Source organism: Aythya fuligula, chromosome 4 (genome assembly GCF_009819795.1).
Source record: "Aythya fuligula isolate bAytFul2 chromosome 4, bAytFul2.pri, whole genome shotgun sequence".
Lineage (NCBI taxonomy): Eukaryota > Metazoa > Chordata > Aves > Anseriformes > Anatidae > Aythya > Aythya fuligula.
This window is the reverse complement of record NC_045562.1, coordinates 68430563-68452916: the sequence shown is the minus strand read 5'-3', so window position 1 is coordinate 68452916 and position 22354 is coordinate 68430563. Positions and strand designations below refer to the sequence as shown.

The following is a 22354-nucleotide window of genomic DNA, read 5'->3' as shown; positions in this document are numbered from 1 at the left end:
TCACTCACTGCCCTATGGCCTTACAATGAAATATGGAAGTCTGGGGCTGGAAACAAAGAGTACAAACAGGCTGACCTCTTCCCATCATACTTAAAACTCACTATTGCCAATCAGCATCCTATAAGAAGTTATTTGATTTCATCTTTTTTAACTCAAAATCCAACAATCTCCATTAAATCCAAACTGGTTTATATGTATTTGATAAGGTCATCAGAACATGCATGCATCCTTCTCACTGTACATCTTGTCCCATTTCATTCCCTGTACTGCATTATGTGGTTTTTCTCTTGCTTTGTGACTGCACTGAAAGCTGTTTGGGACAATGAAGTTGTTAATAACACTGGATGGTGGCCACCACACCTTCAGGTGTTGTGAACTTATTAAATAAAAATCAAAATGTAAAATATTCTGGCCTGTTGCTCTAGTTTCAAACACAGTATTTGTTTGCAGTTTAAGGAGAGGTTTGCAGTTTAATCTCCATATAGATCATCCTTAACCTTCTTGTTCCAGCTTGCCATTCCATCTATAACTTCATAGAACCATGGGGAGTGGCAGAGACAGTATTTTCAAGGCTCCCAAGGTCCTGAATTTTGAGAAATGGCTTAAAACATAAGAAAAAGAATTGCAGGTATGGACTCCATGCGAAGAGAAACTCATATTTCTGCAGATACTCCATTTCTTGTGTTGGTCTGCCCATGCTTCCTTTCCCGGTAGTCAAGGCTGTAAAGCTACAGTGGGAACAATTTGACAATACTAATTTTAGTTTTAAATTATTCTTTGCTGTGAGGCAGTGTTCACAATAGATGTAACAACTTGATCCTCTGTTTTCCAGTTGTCATCCTATGATTTCTGCTCTGAACATGCACTTGCTGAAAACCCACTAACACATTAGCTTGTGTTAATTAGCCTTGAGCACCTCTTGCTGTTTAAATCAAATTATGCGATACTGCACTTTTCAGGTCATCTAAGTGGCAAAACAATATCTTGTTCTCATTGTCAATAGAGTCTGGAAGTTGAACAGCACTGGAAATTTTCTAATTTTACTTTATATAGCTTCACTCTTCTTTGAGAGTCTGAAACAACTGGAAAGAATGCTGACTGCTGATGAATGCTGAAAGCAGGACACACGTTTCAAGGGAGTCTAGTATGCAGGTTATTGTTTTGGGGTGGGTGGGCTCTGAATATTAATATAATAGCATTAATAGATGCACTTTACACTTAATATTCATGCTCAGGCAAATGTAAGGGCAGCCTAAGCCCCAAGCTTCATATAATTGTTAGATATTTTCTAAGCATTGCTGCTCTTTTCATATATATATATATATATATATATATATAAGATTATAACTTTATTTTTATCCTAGTCCTTTGTTTTATTTCTACACTCCATAAAATATTTGACTTTGGAAAAGCCTGTAGATAGCACAGACAGAGAAATGAATAAATCACACCACAGAGACAGTGAAAATACTGCAGAATGTTTTTGCTCTGTGAAGTGTTAGTTGTTGCATTAAAGCAGTTTGGGTCTTGCGTTGTTAGAGAAAGCAGAGACAAAACACAGCTCCTATTTAGCTTTAAGTGCAAAGCAGTGCTAATGCATGCCAATTTGATGTGATTATTAGATAATCTAAGTGGCTCTTCTAAGAAATGAGCAGAAAGTGTAGGAGCTTGTTTGTGTAACAGAGTTGTGCCGAGTCCAAATTAATGGAAAGATCTGCTAATATAAAGTACATTTCTATGTCAAATCTGGACTAACTTTTGAGCAAAACAACCTTCATTTATGCTAACAACATCAACAAAATTTTTTATTTTTGTGGCTTATGGACAGAGCCTGGTGAAAATCTAGTGATACCAGATTTGATGAGGTTGTATCTGTTGAGCTCTCAACCCCAACCTAAAAAGATGACCAACTGCGAAAGATGTAACTAATAGTTTTACTCTGGAACTCTTCAGGTAAATATAGGGCACAAACTTTGGGACCAAAATCAAAGTTACCAGCATTTGTGAATGCTTATAGTCAAGGATTTCACTGGAAACCATCTTTAGTGCAATAAATTGAATTCCAAAGCTTTGAGCAGTTTGGGTTGTTTTTCTTCCCTATTAAAGGGCAAACCTTCAAATCATTCATGCAGTAAATTTGATACACAAGGTTCCTTGCCTAAGCAGCTCTTGAATTCTTCCTGGACTATATGTACACTGTAATAAAGCATCCAGCTTGTGAAATATATTTGTTTTCAGCCAACAACACTGAATATAACTAATGCACAATTTATTCTTGCATTCAAGGAGGAACTGAACGATATTTAAATGCCTTTTGACAGCTGGTATATTGCACATTTGAAGAATGGTTTGTTTTATATACAATGTAAAATCAAATTGTATTTCACCCATGGAGGGTGGAAACACAGACTTCAACAAACAAAGAAACAAAGCTTCTAGAAGTCCTAGAAGCTTTTCTAAAACAAGATGAGACCTCACCTTCTCTTTCTTTATGCACATATAGGCTGCTCAGAGAACTGTCTGTGCCTTCTTCCACTGCTTTTGATAGCAACAGAATGATGTACCAAAACCAGCACTTAGAAAAACCCCACCAGGTACTTCCTGAACATAACTGCTTTCAGAACAAATTAATTCAGAAGTTTTCACATACAGTTCTCAAGCAAGTAAAAAATGACATGCTTATATTTTAGACATGGATAAGACTGGCATAGCGGGGCAGATAGGTCAGCTTTACTGTTCATGACATTCAGGTTGTGTGTACTGGATTAATACACAGCCCTTGCCTATGCTGTAAACTTACACCCTGTCCAGCACAGTGAATCATTGCTGAATTTGCAGCAGTCCAGTGCAAACCTTCAAATATAAATTCTGAAAACTCTGATATTTTGCCAGCTGTTCTTACTTTTTCTTGGAACTAAAAGCATGAGCTGACTTTCCTTTCACAATGGCTTGACAGCTGCCCCTCCTGTATAGCTGAGAGCATTCTAGGCATTAGGGATCATCTAAAGATGCTCGTCACGCTTGGCTTCAATTTATTTTTGGCAAATTGATCAAGCCTGGATCTTTTCCCACATCTTTCACTGTGGTGAGTGAGACCTCTTGGAGTTGATTATTTCCTCCACTAAAGGATATCTTTGTGCCGAGTTTCAATCATGCTCCTGGTTTGCAGCCATGTCCCTGTTTTGCAATGTCATGTGGACTTTGCTGGGACAGCTGCAGGGCCTCAAAGCCTTGCAGTCTGACCAGGGTTCAGCTGGCTTCTTGAAGGGTTTTCCAGGAAGCCCTAAGAAGGGGAACTTGTCAAGCAATGTTGCCAAGAGCAAAATCATTATTTCAGGAGGAAGGCATTTTTTCTCCACCAAAACTCCGACCGAGTGCTTAAAGAAGATACTGAGTCATCAAGCAAAGGTGAATCATCTCATGGCACAAGAGACAAGATACGTAGAGGATGCTTTGATTTTCAGTCCTTCTCAGGGCCCGAGATGCCTGTCAGAAAAGTAATAAAACAGTTTATTCTCTTTATGTTCTGAAACATCTACTGTGCACCAGCCTGTCACCCCTCATCTCATCTGCAAGGCTGTAAAATAATCATTTAAAGGAGTGTTAAGAAGCTGTAGGCCCTGGCAGCTGCCCTTCAGTCAAATATCTCTGAATTCCTTTGTCAGTGACTCATCCCAAAATGGGAATGCACTCTTGCCACCTAACTTGTTCAGACCAGAAAAGCATTGCCTTTGCCGTGCTCAGTGCTGAAGGAGAAATAGTCTGAATTTCAGCTGCTGCATGAAGGCAATACATTTCTCCCAGGGGTGTCTGTGTTTATGCTGGAATTACTACACAAAGAGCTGGGAAGTAACTACTGGGGAAACAAAATGATTTTTGTCATCAAAGAATCATGACAAACAGGGAAGAAGCAATCCAGAAACAATCACCTTGTCTTAATGCAGGGCCAGCTATCCCAATATGCCATTCCTAAATGGTGTCTAACTTATATTGACCGGTTTAAATATCCCCCTGTCTTCACAGGCAATCCATCACAGTGACATTCCTATCATAAAGTTTTCCAGGGATGTTGGGGGTTCCTCCTTGGTGCTGCTTAACCTGGTACTCCTCATCTGATCCACCAGTGATGCCCAGAATGATGCTTTCTCTGTATCAGCCTTTTATGTACTTGAAGAAAATTTCATGTCTGCTTCTCTTCTTTAGACCGAACAACCTCAGTTCTTCCAACTGTTTCTGGTAGAGCACAATTCCTAAACCTCATCAGAAAGTAATTTCTGCTGCTGTTGGTGCCCCTGCTAGTTCCTGGCATTCCTGTATTGCAGCGACCAAAACAGATGTAGTACCACAGCTGAGACCTTGTGCTGAAGAGTCTAAGCTTTAGCACACTTTTTTTGTACATCCCAGTGTAATTGCCTTTCTTGGCAGTGACAGAATATTGCAGACTGATTTCAGCTCATGATTTCCTAGCTCCTCCTTAGAAGTGCCACTTAACCTGCTGTTTCCCATTCTAAATGTGAGTTGTTGATTATTGCTGATGAAGTGTATCACCTTGTCCTCATCCTTATCAATTTTTAATCTGTTTTTAGACCTTTCTTTTTTTTTTTTAATCTGTTTGTATGATTTAGGTTTCTAGTCCTTTCTCCCAGCATTACTTATTACCTCCTGACCTGGTATTATATCCCAAATAATCACTTTGCTTATTCATTACCCAGGTGACTAATGAAATGTTGCATAACCCTTGACCTAAGCGAGCCTCTCCAGACCCCATGTGATACATCTTTCCATGCTGATGGTGATCCATTGCTAACTCACAGCAGTTATCCAGACACAGAGAAGTTTCCTTGCTTTGCTTCTGACAATGCTGTGTGACACAGCAAAAGAAACCTGCCAGAAGTTGGTTAAATTTGGCTTTTCCCTACCCATAATGCCTGTTGCCATATAACAGAAGGACTCTAAAATGTTTTGACTTGGTTCTTGATAAATACCCTGATAATGGCAATTCTACTTGTTTTACAAACACTTACAAAATATTGTTAGGATTATTGCTTATAAAATATTTCCAGGGACTGAAAATAAACTGGCTCACGTGTCATTTTCCAGTTTCTCTTTCCCCTCTTAAAGATATTCGCCACTTTTACCCTTTTCTGTGGCTGGTAGAACTCACATCTTCCCTGAGCTCTCAGCAATAATTGATGATAGCAATTGCTTTAGTTGCTTCTTTAAATAGCCTGAGATAGGTGTACTGACAGAACTGAGCAAAAAAAGAGCACTAGGCAGATTGAAACCCAGAAAAATGACCTGGCAAAAATCTGCAAATATATATAACTGATGAAATTTTCTGCTAAGCTGTTCTTGCATGAATCATTTACATTGATGTTGCTTGTCTTAGCTACCTGCTCACCACAACTACAACTGCTTTAGTGTTTTATTTATTTTTGTTTTTGTTTTGGTAGATAAAAGAGATGCTAGGTGCTGCATCACTTTCTAGGCATCAGCTTCATTAACCTTCCCCTCCCACTGAACAGAGAACAAACTCACTTGGCTTTTGTCTTCCTTACTCCCCATACGCTTAGAGAATGCTTTTTTGCTTCATGCTTCTCACTCTTTGCATTTGATTTTGTTTCTTGGCCATTCTGGGGTTGTGCCTGTGTTCTCTTGCCACTCCATTATTCAAGTAATAGTAACCAGACCCAGATCCTTCTGTCTCTGTGCTTTCTTCTGAGTTCAGCAAAGGGCTTGTGGCCATGTTAGCAGGCAATGATTTAGCACTTCATACTAGACTGGAATTAACCTCTGCTATCTTAGCCATGTGTTCCCATGATCATAATAATAAGTTCTAAAATTAGAGCACTTACCTGAATCTTCGTTTTATGCACATATATTTAATTCAGGCCTTTAATGTTAGTGATTTTAACTAGGTGTATACATTTTCTTCTTCCACTGCAAAGACGTAACTTTCAATATCTGTCACATTTAGGCAAGAATAAGTGATTTTTTAGGGAGCTACCAGATGTTTATCCTCACTAATCATCTTTCCAATAAATGTCTGGATGTTTCTGATTATTTTGCAGGAAACTCATCTTTTGTTAGCAAATTATAATCAAGTATGGATTCAGTAGAAAGAGAAAATGAAGTATAAATACTTCCAATAGTCCTCTAGGATTCACCATGACCTTCTTCAGACAGCAAATGGACTCCTGTGTTTGTCTTGGAGTCTTCTCATCCATCAAAGTAAATTTAGTACTGATACCCGTTAGTCATAGCGGTATGCAGTAGTGAATGCAATAGCAAAGCGAGTCATCCAAGTACTTTCATGCTTCTCTCTTCTTCAGCTTTGCTGGAGGTGATAGAACAACACAGATTGCTGGAAGTTATCCATGCACACTGGCTCTTTTCCCTGTGAATTGAGAACTGCCTCTTGGACCACACACTTGTGTTAGCAAAAGGTGTTGGGAACATTTTTCATGATTTTTAAAGACCATCACATTTGAGGCAGAAACTGGACAGACTCTGCAAGTGCAGTGTCTGATTGTTTTATGTTGGCACCAGGCAATTAAAGAAGGACATTATTTTAAGCTTAGTATTGTGTTTTAACACAGAAATAACATCTTCCATCTCATTAGAAGGTGGATTGAAGGGGCCCTACTGCAGATTCCCCCACTACTAGAAGTGGGAGCAGGTTCAGTGGTGTTGTACTGTTTGGATGGCAGTAGTCCAATTCAGCAAGTACTCCTTCTGTGGTGCTATCACAGTGTTAGGCCTGGATAGTGGGTGGTTGAGCAGTCAGAAAACAAGACAAGTCAGTCCATCCTCTAACAAATAGGCTTTATAGGTTTCATATACAACCATGAAAAACTAAGCTGTGATATCTAGACCTTATGAACAGGATATTGGCTGTGTGTGGGTGTGTCAAACTATGCAGGTATCTAACTATGTGTAGGTATCCTTGTAGTCATGGCATCCTGGGAATGGCATATTTCAGGACATTCAGCTTCTCTTTATTCCAAATTTGCCCAAGTTCTCTGCTCTCATCCCCTTTTATACTCTTTGCAGTTCATATGGCTAACACTTCTGCTTAATTCTGCAGTTGCCTTTCCTCCCCAAGATGTCATATTCTTTTCCTTACCTCATTGTGGGTTGTGTTGCTTGTCCCACCTATGTACTGAAAAGACCAAGCAACCATGAAAAATGATTTTACAAAATCTTTACAACCTTAGAAAAGAATATATTGGTACCTTGAAAAAATATTAGGACAGACAATGTCTTTCATCTCAATAAAGGTCACTGCATCTGTAGGCAATTGTCTGTCCTCTTCTTTAAGCTCATATATGAAAAGTGTTATATTGCCCATGGGACCATAATGAGGGTATGCTCAAGAAACACATATGCTAGGGTAAATGGAAGTGTAAGGCTTAGATTTTGTGCCAGCATTTCCATTTGGTGTTATTTAAAACTGTAGATCAGGGCTAGACTGTGTGACCAGCCCTAGATGAGTATATAGTCCAACTGTACAATGTTGCTCTGTTATATCCTGCCTCTTCCAGAGCTGCTCTTTTTGCAGGCATCTGAGGTCTGTGAAGAGACGGACAGTGTTAAACTGGGCCATCTCACACAGCCTCCTACATGAGAAGTCTTGACTTCTCATAGAGTCAGTGGAGCCATTTTGGTAGACACATGTGAGGAATGTTTTAACAATTCGTGTCCATAAAGAACAATTCTGTTTGAAATGTTTGAATCCTGTCTGCCTCTGGGCCCTGCACTGGCAATTCAATGCTTGAACCACAGCTGCAGTGTGTCCCAGTCTCCCCCTCATTCCTCATTCTAGCCAATTTATCACTTCTTAAATTTATGAACCTGTTTGCTTTTGTTATTCTGGACTTCTATTTCTAACACTGCTATAGATGTGTCTGTGAATGGCTGGGGAAGAATGTTTTAATTACCCGTGTGTCTGGGAGTTTCAGAACAACTGATAACAACTAGTGACTGTTATGGGATACTATGTGGATCTTTGGTATCTGGTTAGGGGGGGGGGCCGAGAAAGAAGCTGAAAGGCGGCTGGGAGACAAGATTTGAAGAAGGTGTTTTGAAGAAGGTGTTCCGTAAACTTGGGATGGTGCCCAGTAAGTACAAAGGGGAAGAGGAAGACTGCGAGCCTTCAGCATGGAAGACCCCTAGAGACCCCCAGAAGAGACCCCAGAGGAGACTGCGCATGCTCCAGTAGGAGGGACTGCACCCCGGAAGCTAATTTTAATAATCTATTTTTTTTAGAAGTAGTAATGAATATGTATTAGTCTAGGAGCATAAAAATCAGTTGCTTGATGTAATTGGTGTGCGTCCTGGTGGAGCGGAGACTCCCGGTGCACCCAGCGCTGTTTGCTTACCTCTATTCCTTTATATTCTTTCAATAAATCCTATTTTTTTATTTAATCCTAATTTGAATCCTGAGCCATTTATAACACACATGTGCCCTGACTCACCTTATGAAGACCCTGCTGACTGAGACCTTCGTTTGGGCCCTCCACACAAGGCAAGTTGGATTTCAGTTTCAATTTGGGGCTAAAAATTAGCTCGGTGTGTCATTCTGGTAGGAGTTCCTTCTACTGCTCTGGGCTGCCCCCCTGCAAAGTCCTGGCAAATAATTACTGAGAGCCCCTCTCTTTACCAAAGGGCATCACCACTTCCTGAGGGCTTGGTTTCATCCAGGTGCTTACTGAGGTCCCGTGTCTGGGCAGGTTCATGCTGGAGCTTTGTCAGGACACAGCCTATCAGTAAAACCCTACATCAAGAGCTGAGGGTGAAGCACCCTTAAAATTTTGTAGTATGTAGGTTTTGCCCAAGCTGTAACCACAACTACCTGGTGTGCAGAACACATAGTGCTGTCTGATTCCTCTGCCAACCTTGCTGATGTCCTCAAGGCTTTATTTTCACTCTAATTAAACAAAACCCATAATGGAGACTGCCCCAGAGCACAGGACACCAGGAGCAGGCACTGGGTCTTTTTTTCTTCCAAGCAAACTTCAGTGTTTTTGTCTCAGCTGAAACCTCCGAGAATGAAGTCTCACTCACACTGAGTTACAGCTAAAGCAAGGGTCGGGAGCTGCATCTCTCAGCACAGTCCCCTTGGGAAGAAAAGCAACCAACACAGACATTGCCCCAAGACCCTCTCATGGGGGTGGCAGCAGCCGGTGTTCACCAAGGGAAGGAGGTGGCCTTTGAGGGGTGGAGGCAGAGGGGCACAGCAGTGGCCATCCCCCAATTTGTGGTCCCTTTAAATCTTCTCCTCCACTTGGCAGCTCCAATTTTTCAGTGTTGCCATGGCAAATCTCCATGGCAATGACCCTAATCAGGGAAGGGGGGAATGCAGGGGGACGCATGCTCAGAGCGAGTGCTGGAGTCTCGCCTGCTCGCTTCAGCTGCTCCAAGGGTCTGGCACACGGGCGAAGGGAAGGCTCAGGTACTGGGCAAACTGCTCCTTGGGGGTCATCGCAAGCCCGTGGTGTGTTGTTTCCATGTGTATGCATGCGGGTTTGCTTGTGAGTGTGGGTCCGTGCTTATCCCATCTCACCCACTTCTCTGTGCGGAGCGCGCTGGGAGCAAACTGCTGATTCTCACTCTTTTCTCCTCATTCCAGGCTGGGAAGAAAGCTTGAATTATTGACGAGAGCAATGGCGTTGCTGTCTGTCCGCGGCGTGATGTGGGTGGCGATCCCGCTCATCTCGGTGCTCGGCCTACTAAGCGGGAGGCTTGTGGGGGCCAGCCAGGACTCTGGGAGTGTCATCCCTGCCGAAAGTAGGTACCGCCGGGCCGCACTCATGCCCTCCTGCTGCCCCGTGTCCTGCTTGCTTTCCTCCTCGTAGCCCCCCATGGCCACACAGACACAGTGAGCTCCGGGGGTACCCTGCACAGCCTGACCAGGGAGGGAGGAACGATGAGTTTGTGACCTGTTAGCAAAGCACGTGAAGACACTGCTTATCAAAACAGCAATCAAGCAAAAAAAAAGTATAGTTATTTAGGAAAAAAACAACAAACAAACACAATAACTGCATACTGTAATTTTCATCTGAGATGTTTTAAAGCTTTTCAGTTGTGAGGTCTTTTAGTTTTGCTTTTTTGAGAGCTTTTTTTTTTTTCCAGATTTGCCCCTATGCACACAACATCCTTCCAGATCTGGATATTATTAGAAAGAAAATTGTGCTTATTCCTGCTAGGGCATTGTATTTGGCTTATTTTTTTTATTTAAAAGTTCAGCTTTCTTGTAATTACTGCAGGTGGACACAGGTGAACTTGTCCCAAACAGCATATTTGTAAAATATATGTAGATTTCTGAAATCCTGCTGCTATTCAGCTGACCAAAAAAAAAAAAAAAAAAAAAGAAAATCCACCTCAAAATATGACAGACTGACTTGAGCACACTTTGGAGCTGGAAGCTCTTGAGTTTGGATCACAGCTCTGTACTAATTTCTTCCATCATTTTGTGCAAATTTCCAGTTAAACTTTCTCAGCTCTAAAATGAGGCAACAGTTCAAAAATGTTAGGGGATGGACTCAATGTTCTCGGGGTGTTTGGTGACAGTGAGTTTGAAGTAGCTGCTCACTGGGAACTTAAAATATTCTACGGAAGAAAAAGGAAGGAATGTAATTGCATACAAGCCAATCTCTAGTTCTTAGGCACACTTTGTATCGAGATATCCTTTTACCTAACTGCTCAAATATTTATATCAAGATCTGATTTAGTCACTGCATCTTATTCTCCTGTAACTGTGTTATTCATTTCCAAATACACGCATGGCTGCCTCTATAGGCCTTCAATGCTGAATTCTTCCCTTTTTCCATTCTCTTCTCTTTTGATTAGTGATAAGTGTTGGTCCTAACACAGACCTCATCTCTGTTTTGTGTGCATGTTTTCTAGGCATCCATTCATTAACTTTAATAAGTTTTGTGACAAATAGTCTATTTTGTCTTCTCAAAGAGACTATTGTGCTTAAAAAATGAATTATATGTACCCTTTGTGTGTCTATGTTAGCGTAGGTAAGTCAACACCTTTTGGAGAAAATGTACTTTGTGGTTCATTGTTCCTCTTGTGTGGTGGAAACTCCTGTTTTATCCATAGAACAAATCTCTTGGCCACTGCCTTCAACCCCAATCTGATCTTTTTGATAGCCTGTGGCCAGGCTGCTGAGTCCCCTGATGAGCCCTTGAGAAGGACTCCTTGTCTTGTCTTGCTCATGTATGTGAGAATGAGGAACGAAGAGCAGCTCTGAGCGTTTCTGTGGAGATGTGCTGCTCTGTCCTGAATCCTGGAGGCTGGTAGCATTGCTATGAATGCATAAACGGTATTCGTGTTTGAGCCCAGGCCAGGAGAAAGGCTCCTGACTCATCATGAATTGTAAATTGTTTTGTGCTGCTGCAAGGACACAAGGTACTGTGTAAAGAAACAAGGTACTCGCAGTGGTCCTCATCATCCAGTTGTGGAGAAAATGCTGCACAGCTGCTCAGTGCTCCAGCTGCCTTCCTTTGCCCATCAGTGCCAGCTGCTTTCAAAGTCCAGGAATGCTCCTATACACATCTAATGTACTACAAGAGATGCAGCTCATGGAAAACGGGACACTGGGCTAGACAGACCTTTGATTTGATCTAGCACAGACATTCTTGAACCTTTTCCTGCTTGATGTCACTGGCTATTTCTGATCGAGGAGCTGATCCTCCTAGGCCCTGATCCAGTTTGGGGGCAGTGCTGCTGCTGTGCTTACGTCCATACTGCCAGCATAGGTAGATTGGTGGCCGTGTGTGACCCAGAGAGAAAAAGGGGGCTCTAGTACAGGTCCCTGACTGAGAGATAAGATGATGGACCATACTAGGTGATCTTCTGCAGGCCAGACCAGCATGGTGCTTGATGCTTTGCTCTCTTCCCAGGTGTGGGACATGGAACTGTGCCTTTAGCAGGAACAAACAGCTCTACTGCCTCTCTCTCCCACTTGGTGGGAGAGATGTGTTCCCACCGTGGCATCGTGAGAGGCCAGCAATGCTCTCTGCAGGTGTGGAAGGTGAAGGAGCTGCAGGAGATGTGCAGGAGCTCTTGGTGCTGCAGAGAGGTTCCGTGCTGTTGCGTGGCGCTGATCTCTGGCCTGGGCTGCCTCTTCCTACTCTTCACTTAGCCTCTGCTAGTCAGAGAACCAGGCCCAACTTTTACGAGTAATGCTAATTAGGAGTGATTAATCACATCCTGATACTTTATACGCACCACTTTGCATCTGCAAAGCCTGTTCAAGTATGAAATGGTGTTACTAATGCTTTCAGAGTATTTTCTCTAAAGTTCAGAGCAATCCACTAAAAAATAATTAAGTGATTTCCCCAACCTCCCATTGCATTTACAGCCCAGATCACCCGCTGCGAAAGCTGAAACATGGAATTTGAAGAACAGAAGCTGGTCAGTCTGGTTTCATTAGCCAAGGTGCATGAAATACAAAGAGTAAACACCATGTGCATGAGAGGGAAAGTAAATGAGACTTCCACAGTGCTTTCAGTTCCAGTTTTTCACCAAGAAGAAGCCAAGAAGCATATTTTAAGCTCTCCTCCCCCACTTCTCCCCAAACACACAAAGACACATACAGTCTTCGTGCTGACAGGATCCATTTAAAGAATTATAGCTGACTCTTGATAATTCTCATTATGTTAATCCACAAACCTGTTAAGTCTCCCTATGAATGATAGCCTGTTCCCAGCTGTCAGCAAGGAATTAATAGCACTCTGCTGTACTTTGCTACGACATGAGGGTTTGGTTTCACGACTGCTTAAAGCTGATGTAACCCTTCTCCTCCCCAGAACCTGGCCCCTTGTCCTTGTTCTGGCCCCAGAACTTGTGCATTCGGGAGCTGATGTGGAGAAAACAAAATCAGCAATCCAGCTGACCAAGCAACTGCATGGTCACTGCTTGCTGTGAGCAGGGGAAGGTGTGGGAACGTGCAGCCAAGGACAGAAAGGACAGTGGGGTTGCTCCAAGTGGCAGCAGCACATATTTAAGTTTGTTTAACCCCCTTGTGAAAGCAGACCCTTAAAAACTGTTACTTTGGGGAAACGTTCACATTATCCTGTTGAAGACACTGAGAGCACAAAGAGAGGCTGAGTCTGGCTAGATAGGCCAGTTTGTCAGGCCAGCTCTTCAGTCTGGAAAAGTGACACTGAGGCAGGGAGTGATGGAGATCAGCAAAGGCAAAAGTGGGACAAAGATGGTAAATATGTAATAACTGCTTTTTCCATGCAAAAATCAGAGGCAGGAAATGACACCAGTTAACTTCAGAGCACACAGGACTGATGCTTGTCACACAGTGAATTGCTGAGCCGTGGATCTCTTGTCGCTGGGTGCTGTAGATGCCAAAAGTTTCCATGGCTGCAGGAAGCACTGTAGCAAATTTATGTGAGAAAAATCCCTGGAGGGCTTATCAGGTGTAAAAACACCAGCCAGACTCAGGATGTCTCCAAACCTCTTGGCAGCCTAGAATAACATTGCTGGAGTTTTATTCTTATATTTTATCAAAGTACCTGCTAATGCCTACTGGAAAAGCCTGGCTAGTATGATAGTTTAAAAGCTCAGCTGGTAAAAATCAGACTACAGCTGTAGACTTTCTAGGTAGTGGGGATTTGCTGCCCCTGTTTTATTGGTGGAACTGCATTCAGGTTGCTCTGTGCTTGTGCAAGATGCTTGGTTGTGAGTTCAGCCCTGCCCTAGTTTGGTCTCTAAAGCTCGGCACAGACATGTGCTCTCCAGAGCTGCATGGAGGGAAGAGCTCACACCTCCACAGCTGCCCTCCTCCTCCTCCCAGGTACAGCTGTCCTGTCAAATAACTCAAAATGAAAGGTCAGGTTGAACAGCTGCATTTTGCCATCCTGGGATATCACAGAATTCATAGAATATCCTGAGATATTGGGTCCAGCCCCTGGCCCCACACAGGATCCAGGTGGTTAGAGGAATGACATGAGCTGTCCCGCTGCCAAAGCTGCTAGCAGGGGTGCTGCCCTGGCCCAGACACAGCTGCACCTGGAGAAGGACCCTCCACCAAGGAGAACAGCCCAGGAAACCATACACAGCTGCAACGTGGCCCTGAAGAGCTGTGCTGTATCACTTTGCTTTGTCAGAGCAGCACAAGTGGCTGCCTGGGGACCAGGATTTTAGCACTGCCCCCACTATGGGAATGCTGGGATCAGTGTAAAAAACTTTCCTCTCTTTCCATTCCCCCTGCATCTCCTCCAGTGTCTGCAATTTCTTCCTCTGAAACCCCATTAACCCATTAAACTCATTAAACTTCAGTAACTCTGTGGTTGAACCGAAGGGTGTGAGATTGGTGCAGGGTGAATTCTGGCAGCATAGAAATGCCCAGGTCCAGCAGTGAGCCAGGCTGGTTATTGTCACATCCCTTCCTCCTCCTCTGCTCTGCCTTCTCCCTGCCCTGCCCCTCTGTACACACACACTGGCATCAGCTGCAGAGCCAGGGGGACGCTTTGCATTCCTGGCAGAGAAAAAATACAGCAGCAGGTGAAAGGAAGCAAATACAGAGCTGGCAGCAACCCTTGCCAAGCTGTTCTGTAAGAGCTCCTGTAAAAACAGAGCTGCTTGTCTGATTTTTGAACCAATGCAAGCTGCTATTTTCAGCGTGTCAGCGGAGGATTAACCCGTGTGCAAGGAGGAGGAGAGGATTTCCATTTCAAGGAGAGAGGCTGGGGGCTGAAGGCACACAGCACCCCGCAGAACCAAGCCTGGGCTCCATTCAGAAAAGCCCACATAGCAAAATGCTCTTGTGCTTTTGCTGGTCCTCACTCCCCACGTGAGCACTTGCACAGCAACACACAGAGCCCTGTCCACAGGCGGCCCTAACTTCACTCAGACGTTGCTGTGGGTCCTGGTAACATGGGTTTTCTCCTGGTATTACAAGGTCTCCGAGCCTTCCCTCTTTGTACTGCCACACGGCAGATTTCATGCTGTGACAGTGATGTCTTTTTTTCTGTACCTTTCCCCAGGCCGTCCCTGCGTTGACTGCCATGCGTTTGAGTTCATGCAGAGGGCGTTGCAGGATTTAAAGAAGACAGCGTATAATCTAGACACACGGGTATGTGTTCCTCTAGAAATGCTTTGACTGAGCCTTTATCTTCGAGTGGCCAGGTCTGCTTGTCTGCACACAGCAGACACGACATCTCTGCTGACTCACTTCCATTTCGGCAAATAGGATTGTTCCAAGTACAGATTATTTTCCACGCGCTGGAGAGCTTCAGGAAAGATCATCTAGACTAACTGCTTGCATAACAGGCTAAAGAATTACCCCAGACAGTTCCTGCATCAAATAGAAGAGCAAAGAAGATGCATGAAGGGGAGGAGAATGAGAAAGATGATTTATTCTTTATCCCACAGCGTTGCTCCTGAGCTGTGGATGTTCATCCGCTGGGCAGGAGCAGCAGATGAATGGGAGTGCAAGAAGGCTGAAAGCAGGGCTAGCAGAGAGGAAAGGCAAGCACATATCTTTTTTGCTCATGTATTGATGCTCTCCATGAAAAAGGGTGAGGTTCATTTGCTTGGGTAGCTGCCACAGCACACAGGGCATTTTGCAGCTGCACCTGCCTGCGTTGTGCTGCAGAGGTCCCAATGAACAAAACACGGGGGTGTGTTTAGTGCCCTGAATTTAGCCATACCTACTTATGTTGGTTCTTAATTATACACAAACACTGGGATAGGACTTAATGAAAACCCACAAGTGGTTTCCATGCTGTGTGAAGTTAGCAAGGGGTGGGAGGTCTCTCACCTCTAATAAAGCCCCTTCGTATGTCTTGCACTACCTCTCCATCCCTAACAGCTCCATGAACATTGGCAGCATGACAGCAAAGCAACTTCTGGTGAGAGAAACCAGAGTGGAGCCACATCTGCCAGTTCCTTTGGGTGGCTGCTCAGTGCCTTCAGCCATGCTGTTTGTTGGTGGCAGGGAAGTGCTCCTTGTTCCTTCAAAGTCATGCTCTGCTCCAATTGTCATTCACAGCAGAGTCAGCCAAGGAGATGTAAATCAATTATGTCTCAAACTATACCACTGAAGGGCAATTACGTTGCTTTGCATTTGGTTTCTTGTGACCTTGGGCAATCATGTAGGGCCTCGCATGATAAGGTCAGAGTGACTGGAGCTTCCTTCAGCTATCAATAGCAAACTGATTAGGCCAGAGATCTGCGTGCAGTGTGGGTTACATCGCAAAAGTCTCCCCTGCACTAGCCTAATACTCAATAACTGTCAGGTGTCAGGCTGCAAATGGAGGTGCTTTAGTCCTGCAGCTGGGCTGGGCTGCTGTGGTCCACAGTGGGGCTTTGGATTAGGTTCAGCTGACACGTTTGCTACCTATGCATGACCAGGAGGTACTAAATTACTGCTGAGGCTGCACTGGGCAGATTTTCTGAGTGCAGCAGAGCCAGCACAATTCCTAAATCTCACTGACAGAGATATTCGAACCTATGTTGATGTCTCTGTTGGCTATTTGGGGTTGGAGTGAGAGGAGAACCCATCCGAGAGCAATGCTGTGCTGTAAGAGGCAAAGCGTAGAGGCAGAAGATGGCCCCAGAGCTGCTCGTAAACTCATAAATTGCTCATTCTGCAAAGACCTGGACAGGCCTGAGATGACAAGGCTCTGGTTCAGACAGCTGTCAGTACAACCAGACAAGGGGCACAGGAACAGTCCATCCCAAGGCAAACATAACCAGTTATCTGGAGCATCAGAAAGGGTGTATTATTTTCCATCTTTTCCTGACTGAGATTCCAAAGACCTTTCTAGAAGAGATACTTAAATATAAATTACTAAATGGTACAGAGATACTAAAATGAAATGCAGTGGCCAAGGCTCTCTAAGTGGCACATTGTGGCTTTCCATTCTCTGAAAGGCACAGCCTCCATATCCTTACCGAACTGCTGCTGCTTGGCTGCTGCTGACCAACTTTATCTTCTCGAGTTTTATACAAAAATAACTTCATTTAACAACTCCCGAGTCTTTAAATTTCTTGTTCCAAAGGCAAACCTCACGGAGGACTGTTCTACCCCAGACTCCCTCAGCCAATGCCAACAGGGCCACAATTAACTTTGGTTAATGATGCTTCGCTCTCATAGTCCTTCAGTTCACAGCTGAGTGGTCCCAGGGCTGCTCTTCCTGCCTGCAAACAGGCATGAGTGATGCCTAGGCAGGGTCTGTGGCAACACTGACAGCTTGCTGGCATTACGGTGAAAGCCAGGAAGCCTGCGTGACATTAGGGTGATTCTGTTTCCACTGGGCTCCAACAATGAGAGCATTCACTCATGCAGGATTGCTCCATACGCCCGGGGAGCAGTGTTTAATAACGCCTGCCATTGCACTAAGCTGGTAAGTGAAAGCAGACAAGGCAAGTGAACAAGTTCCTCTTTAATGCAAAGGTGGATGTCAAAAAGTTTGGGTTGGAAAGGATAGAGGGCTGCGGAGGGAGGAAAAAGCAGCTCTCAAACAGCCTCTGCCTGACTCTTCAGAAGTGCCCAGCGACTCCTATGGGAACCGGGTGTCTTCATTAGCTGGGCCTTTGCCATTTTTAATTTGTCAGGAGGTGTCGTGCAAGGGGAATGCTGGCAGACTGAAAACCTCATGTTTCACAGAGCTCTTTCATCTTTTGTTAACAAGCAGGTTTCAGGGTTTTTTTTTTTTTTCTTCCTTTATTTTTTATTATTCTTTTTTTTTTTTTTTTTTTTTTTCTTTTCCAGTGCAGATGGAAAACCCATTCATTGTGAATTTAAGCCTGGATTTGATTTGATTTGATTACTTTACTTTACTTTACTTTACTTTATTTTACTTTACTTTATTTTACTTTACTTTATTTTTTTCTCAAGAAACACTTCAAAGTTAGTCTACAAAATACTTAAGGGACCGCAGCCCACAGGCCGAAAACCACAAATTGTACTCAGGAGGAAGTTTCTCCTCAGTCATGATTGCACTAGCTAAAGTGAGTTGCTTGCACCATCAGTTTCATTCTGAGCCTTGCAAGAGACTCAGCTTCTGAAATGATGGTGCCACTTGGGAAACTTGACCATTGTTTCCCTAAAAGTGAGACCAGGACCCACAAAAGATCTAAGTTATAACAATAAATGATATTTAAACATCTTTGAGGATCTGACATTATCTTTTTTCCTGGATACAGATTAAAAAAAAATAAAATAAATAAACATCTTGGAAATGTTTGTCCACTAAGACACTCCAAAACCAAGAGCAAGTAATTTTAAATGATGTGCATAGGGAATGGTTTTTAAGCTTTTGATGGGGTTCTGGAGGCATGGCTCCAAATGGAGTTGGCAATAAGTCTTTCACACTCACACTGTACTTACACTATCCTTACATTGTACTTATACTTACAACTGTCAGTAAACTAACTCAGGATGAAATAAGAGCCACAAATTAAGGTCTGCTCTGAAAGATTGCGAGTTGCAGGCAATGAGATTAGACTGACAGCTGGACTGAACCCAGAGTTACTCTGAAGAAACAACAGTGTAACTGAGAGCACAACTGGCTCCTTAGCACATGCTATCTGGCACAATTAAATTATACAGTACTGAAGACATCGTCAACAGGAAGCCATCAATCACTGGGAAGGAATTAAGAGCAGTGCAGCTGAAAGTGGAATTTTTGCTCAGCATTTATAAAGGACGCTTTAATAATTTTGACAGCCTAGGCCCTGGAAGTTAAGTATGAAAACAAAAACATTCAGATTACAAAAACACTCTCCATGCTTCTTGGTTCTGAATATACTTATTTTGTATCACTTTTTTTCTGGATGGAAACCAGCAGTAATAACTATGATTTTTCACTCAGCACAGCACCTTGACTACAGCTGTGCAGAGGGATTAGGTCTAATCAATTATAAACTCTTTTAAAGTGATATATTCATTTTAATTTTTTTATTTTTATTTTTTTTCAGACAGAATCCCTCCTCCTGAGAGCAGAGAAGAGAGGCCTGTGTGATTGCTTCCCTGCAATACTCTGAAATGGGCACTGGGATTTGGCCAATGGACATTTATTAATTTTTAAAATGCTGTTCAATAAATTACAGGAAGATAGAGTGCAAGTTGTGCCCACAATCACAAGAAAAACAATTTCTATCCAAACAGGTACAGCTCAGTTAGATCATTTTTGCTTTGATGTGTTTTATCAGTACTGTATGTGATATTGCATCTGCTGAAATGTCAAAAGAAGAAAACAGTGCCAGCGACTCACTCATGGGTTTTATGCAAGGACACACCATCTCACTTTTTTGCTATTTCAAGCCAAAAATTGTCCTTAGACTCTCAGGCCAACCTCAGTCCATGTGAGTCACCACAGATCTGTGAAACTCAGTGGAGTCACATTCTTTCATAGATTTCTGTTAGAATGTGTCCCCAACATGAAAAGGAAGCTACTTCACAACGATGCTTAGCTAAAAATTTGCAAACAAGCAGTCGTGGTTTTATGTAGAAATTAATAGCTGTCACTGACAGCTTGGCAGCCCAGGGAAGGGATTTGTTCCCAATTGTATCAATAGTCCGGTGCACAGCAAGCACAGTAATCTGCCTCCCAACGTTAATTTCTTCAAAGCCACCCAGTAGCTGTGATCTTTTTGGAGGGATTTATTAAGTATCTAATGTGATCGCTAACATTTATAATCACATGAATACTGCCTGGCAGTTGAACTGATTGTGTCTGCCAAAATCTTCTGGAGAAGTGTCTTTCATTAAGCAAATCACATACTGGGCTGAACCACTCTCGCTGGCCTCTGCCGAGAGTTTTGGCAGGCAGCCTGCCGAACGCCTGCACACCCAGGAGCCTCCTGCAAACGGTATTTAAAAAATATTTCGGCTCCAGCAAAATGGTCCACAGCTCTTGCAAGGACTCTACACGGGGATGAATTTCACTCAGTAGGGATGGGTTACAGTGCCGATGCTATTAATATGCCTGCTGCAATCAGTGGGAGACAAGAGAGGACAGAAAAAATTAGGTGGTGTAGTAGCAGTAGTAAACAAGATTGCGCCTTGTTATGCTTTGTAAAATAGCAGTCCCTTTCTCCTTGTTTTACATTTTTCCTTTTTTGGGAGGATAGGGAACAGAAGATGCCCCCAGTGGAAAGTTCTTGTAGATAATAAAAGGTTTTTCATAGGACTTCAAATATCCTCCCCAAAGTGTAATTAGCAGAGATCAGTAGTTCAGCTAGAGCATCTATGTAAAAATGAGAAATTTTATACAAGCAAGACTATGGAAGCTGTATCAACAACAGTGGTTTTCAAAGTTATTTTACCAACCTTTATTAAAATGTCCATCTTCCTATAAATGGCTGATATTTTGCTGTCAGGCAGCTCAGTAAGTTATGACAGTAGCTAGTAACTTCTGTATGTTTCCAAACATCTTCTCTTCCATTTTATCCCACCACTGCAGGCATAGGGAACCGTGAGCCACTGCCAACTTGTTATTTTGTGTGCAGTCACCCTCCGTAACACAAAGGAGTGTATTACCGTACACTCTGCCAAAGTTGTTTGAAAGGCTTGTGTTTTTCAGCAGGGAAAGGCTTCCTTGCACCTGCATTTCAAGCAGGAAATTTTCTTTGTCCTTTGTAGTATTCTAGAAAAACCCTTTATAGGTCACCAGGACCTAGATTGTGTACAAAAGAAACATCACGACACAGTAACACCTTGCTTCTTGTAGCATTACACTCCACTGCAGCACTGTTAGCTGACTGATGGGCACCAACAGAGGTTATCAGCACAGACTGTGTCATTTTACACATAAATTGATAGGAATAACACAACCGCTTTGCAAAACACCAGCCTTAGGTTGCTTTACCCCCACCTAGATTTGAACATAAGCAATGCACAGATCATGAGCTAACTTTTTTTTGTAGGAGGCAGAATTCCAGCACAGCTCACCTTTTGGGAACAGCAGCATGTCTATGGTTTTGTGTTGCTACTAAACATGCTTATTCTGCTAGTCACTTAAAGAATCCTGCAATATCCTATTAGCAAACACTTTTCTTTGGCTGTGTTTTCATTTAGAAAAATGTTTGCTCAGAGCTAACTTTTGATATTCGCAGCTTATTATGATAAAATGGTGGAACGAGTGATGAGTGGATGTTCTCTGTCTCCCCAAGCGATCAGAGTGACATTGCAAGTTTTGGCACTGACTAAATGTACTCCTCTTTGTCTATAACAAATAAAAAGGCAAGATGTATTGCACTATCTGGTGTACTTTGTTTCTTATTTGGAACATGATAGCACTCATTTAGCAATAAATATCAGCTCTTTAACAAGGTGGAAAAATCAAGCCAAAGTGCTATTTTGAATTAAAACATCAAGAAATCTTGTATTTGGGCTCAATTTATTAATGCATTCCTCTTTAATGAAGTATAAAATTGAACTCTTATTTGAAATTAAAAGTACTGCAATGATTTTTGTGAGATTTCTAAGGACTCCATACTCTGTACGTGACGGTTATGATAAAGCTCCTTGTAATGAATATGGTAGCATGGAGAAAAACTTGAGGTAGATAGATTTAATTTATTATTGCTCATGAAGTTTGTTTAAATTCAGAGCCCCATGGATTCACCATTTGCTGGAAGAAACTGTGTATTTTACCAAAGGATTTAATTGCAGCAGGCCTTAAATCAGAAAGTCTTCTTTGCTTCATAACACTTAAAGTACCATTTTGCTGTGGAGCCAAGGCAATTTTCATGACCTTTCGAAACCAAGCTGTGTCTTCTTTTCTTTTGGTGCAGTGCTGCTGCAGGTAGCCTTGGGCACAGAGTATTTGTACACAAGGTGGAATGGAAATGGTAGACTGTAACGATGTACAGTTAAATTCTCCCTGGGAGAGGAGAAATATAATCATGTTAACACGATGCAGTCTCTGGGTAGGCAAGATGTTGGATAAATCCTGGCAATGCACCTCCACAACTTCTCACACCTGAGCGACAATGTTCTTTGGGTGTTTTCCGTGTGTTTTCTAAGGTAGTCATTTTGAGACGAGTCTCAGGATAACTCTGTGAAGACATGTCTCTGGATTTTGTTCTGAGAAACAGGAACACAATTCAGCCTGCTTGTAATGAAGATCCTTTTTAGGTGACATCAAAGGCAGGTAGTACGATTAGCTGAATCTGGTGAGTATATGGGCTGGTGTTCCTTGACCAAGTATTTCTGTGAAATACTCTGAAAGCCCCATGAAATCCCCCCTCCAGATGGAAATCTCATATTTAGAAATCACATACTTCTATCAGAACTGGTCTGTAGGTAACTCCTGGGTAATCTGAGCATCCAATACACATTCCCTACTTTCTAAGCAATAGTCACAAACTGTGTAGG

General features: G+C 42.8%; 1 protein-coding gene across 1 annotated transcript; it reads left to right on the top strand.

Moving 5' to 3' along the window:
• The first annotated feature begins 9314 nt into the window (after positions 1-9314).
• Positions 9315-21232, top strand: LOC116488930 (neuropeptide-like protein C4orf48 homolog). The gene is made up of 4 exons (XM_032186933.1): positions 9315-9454; positions 9632-9789; positions 15012-15100; positions 18952-21232. The coding sequence occupies exons 1-4, from the start codon at positions 9315-9317 to the stop codon at positions 19015-19017; spliced, it is 453 nt and encodes a 150-aa protein (XP_032042824.1). The 3' UTR covers positions 19018-21232.
• Positions 21233-22354: the final 1122 nt, after the last annotated feature.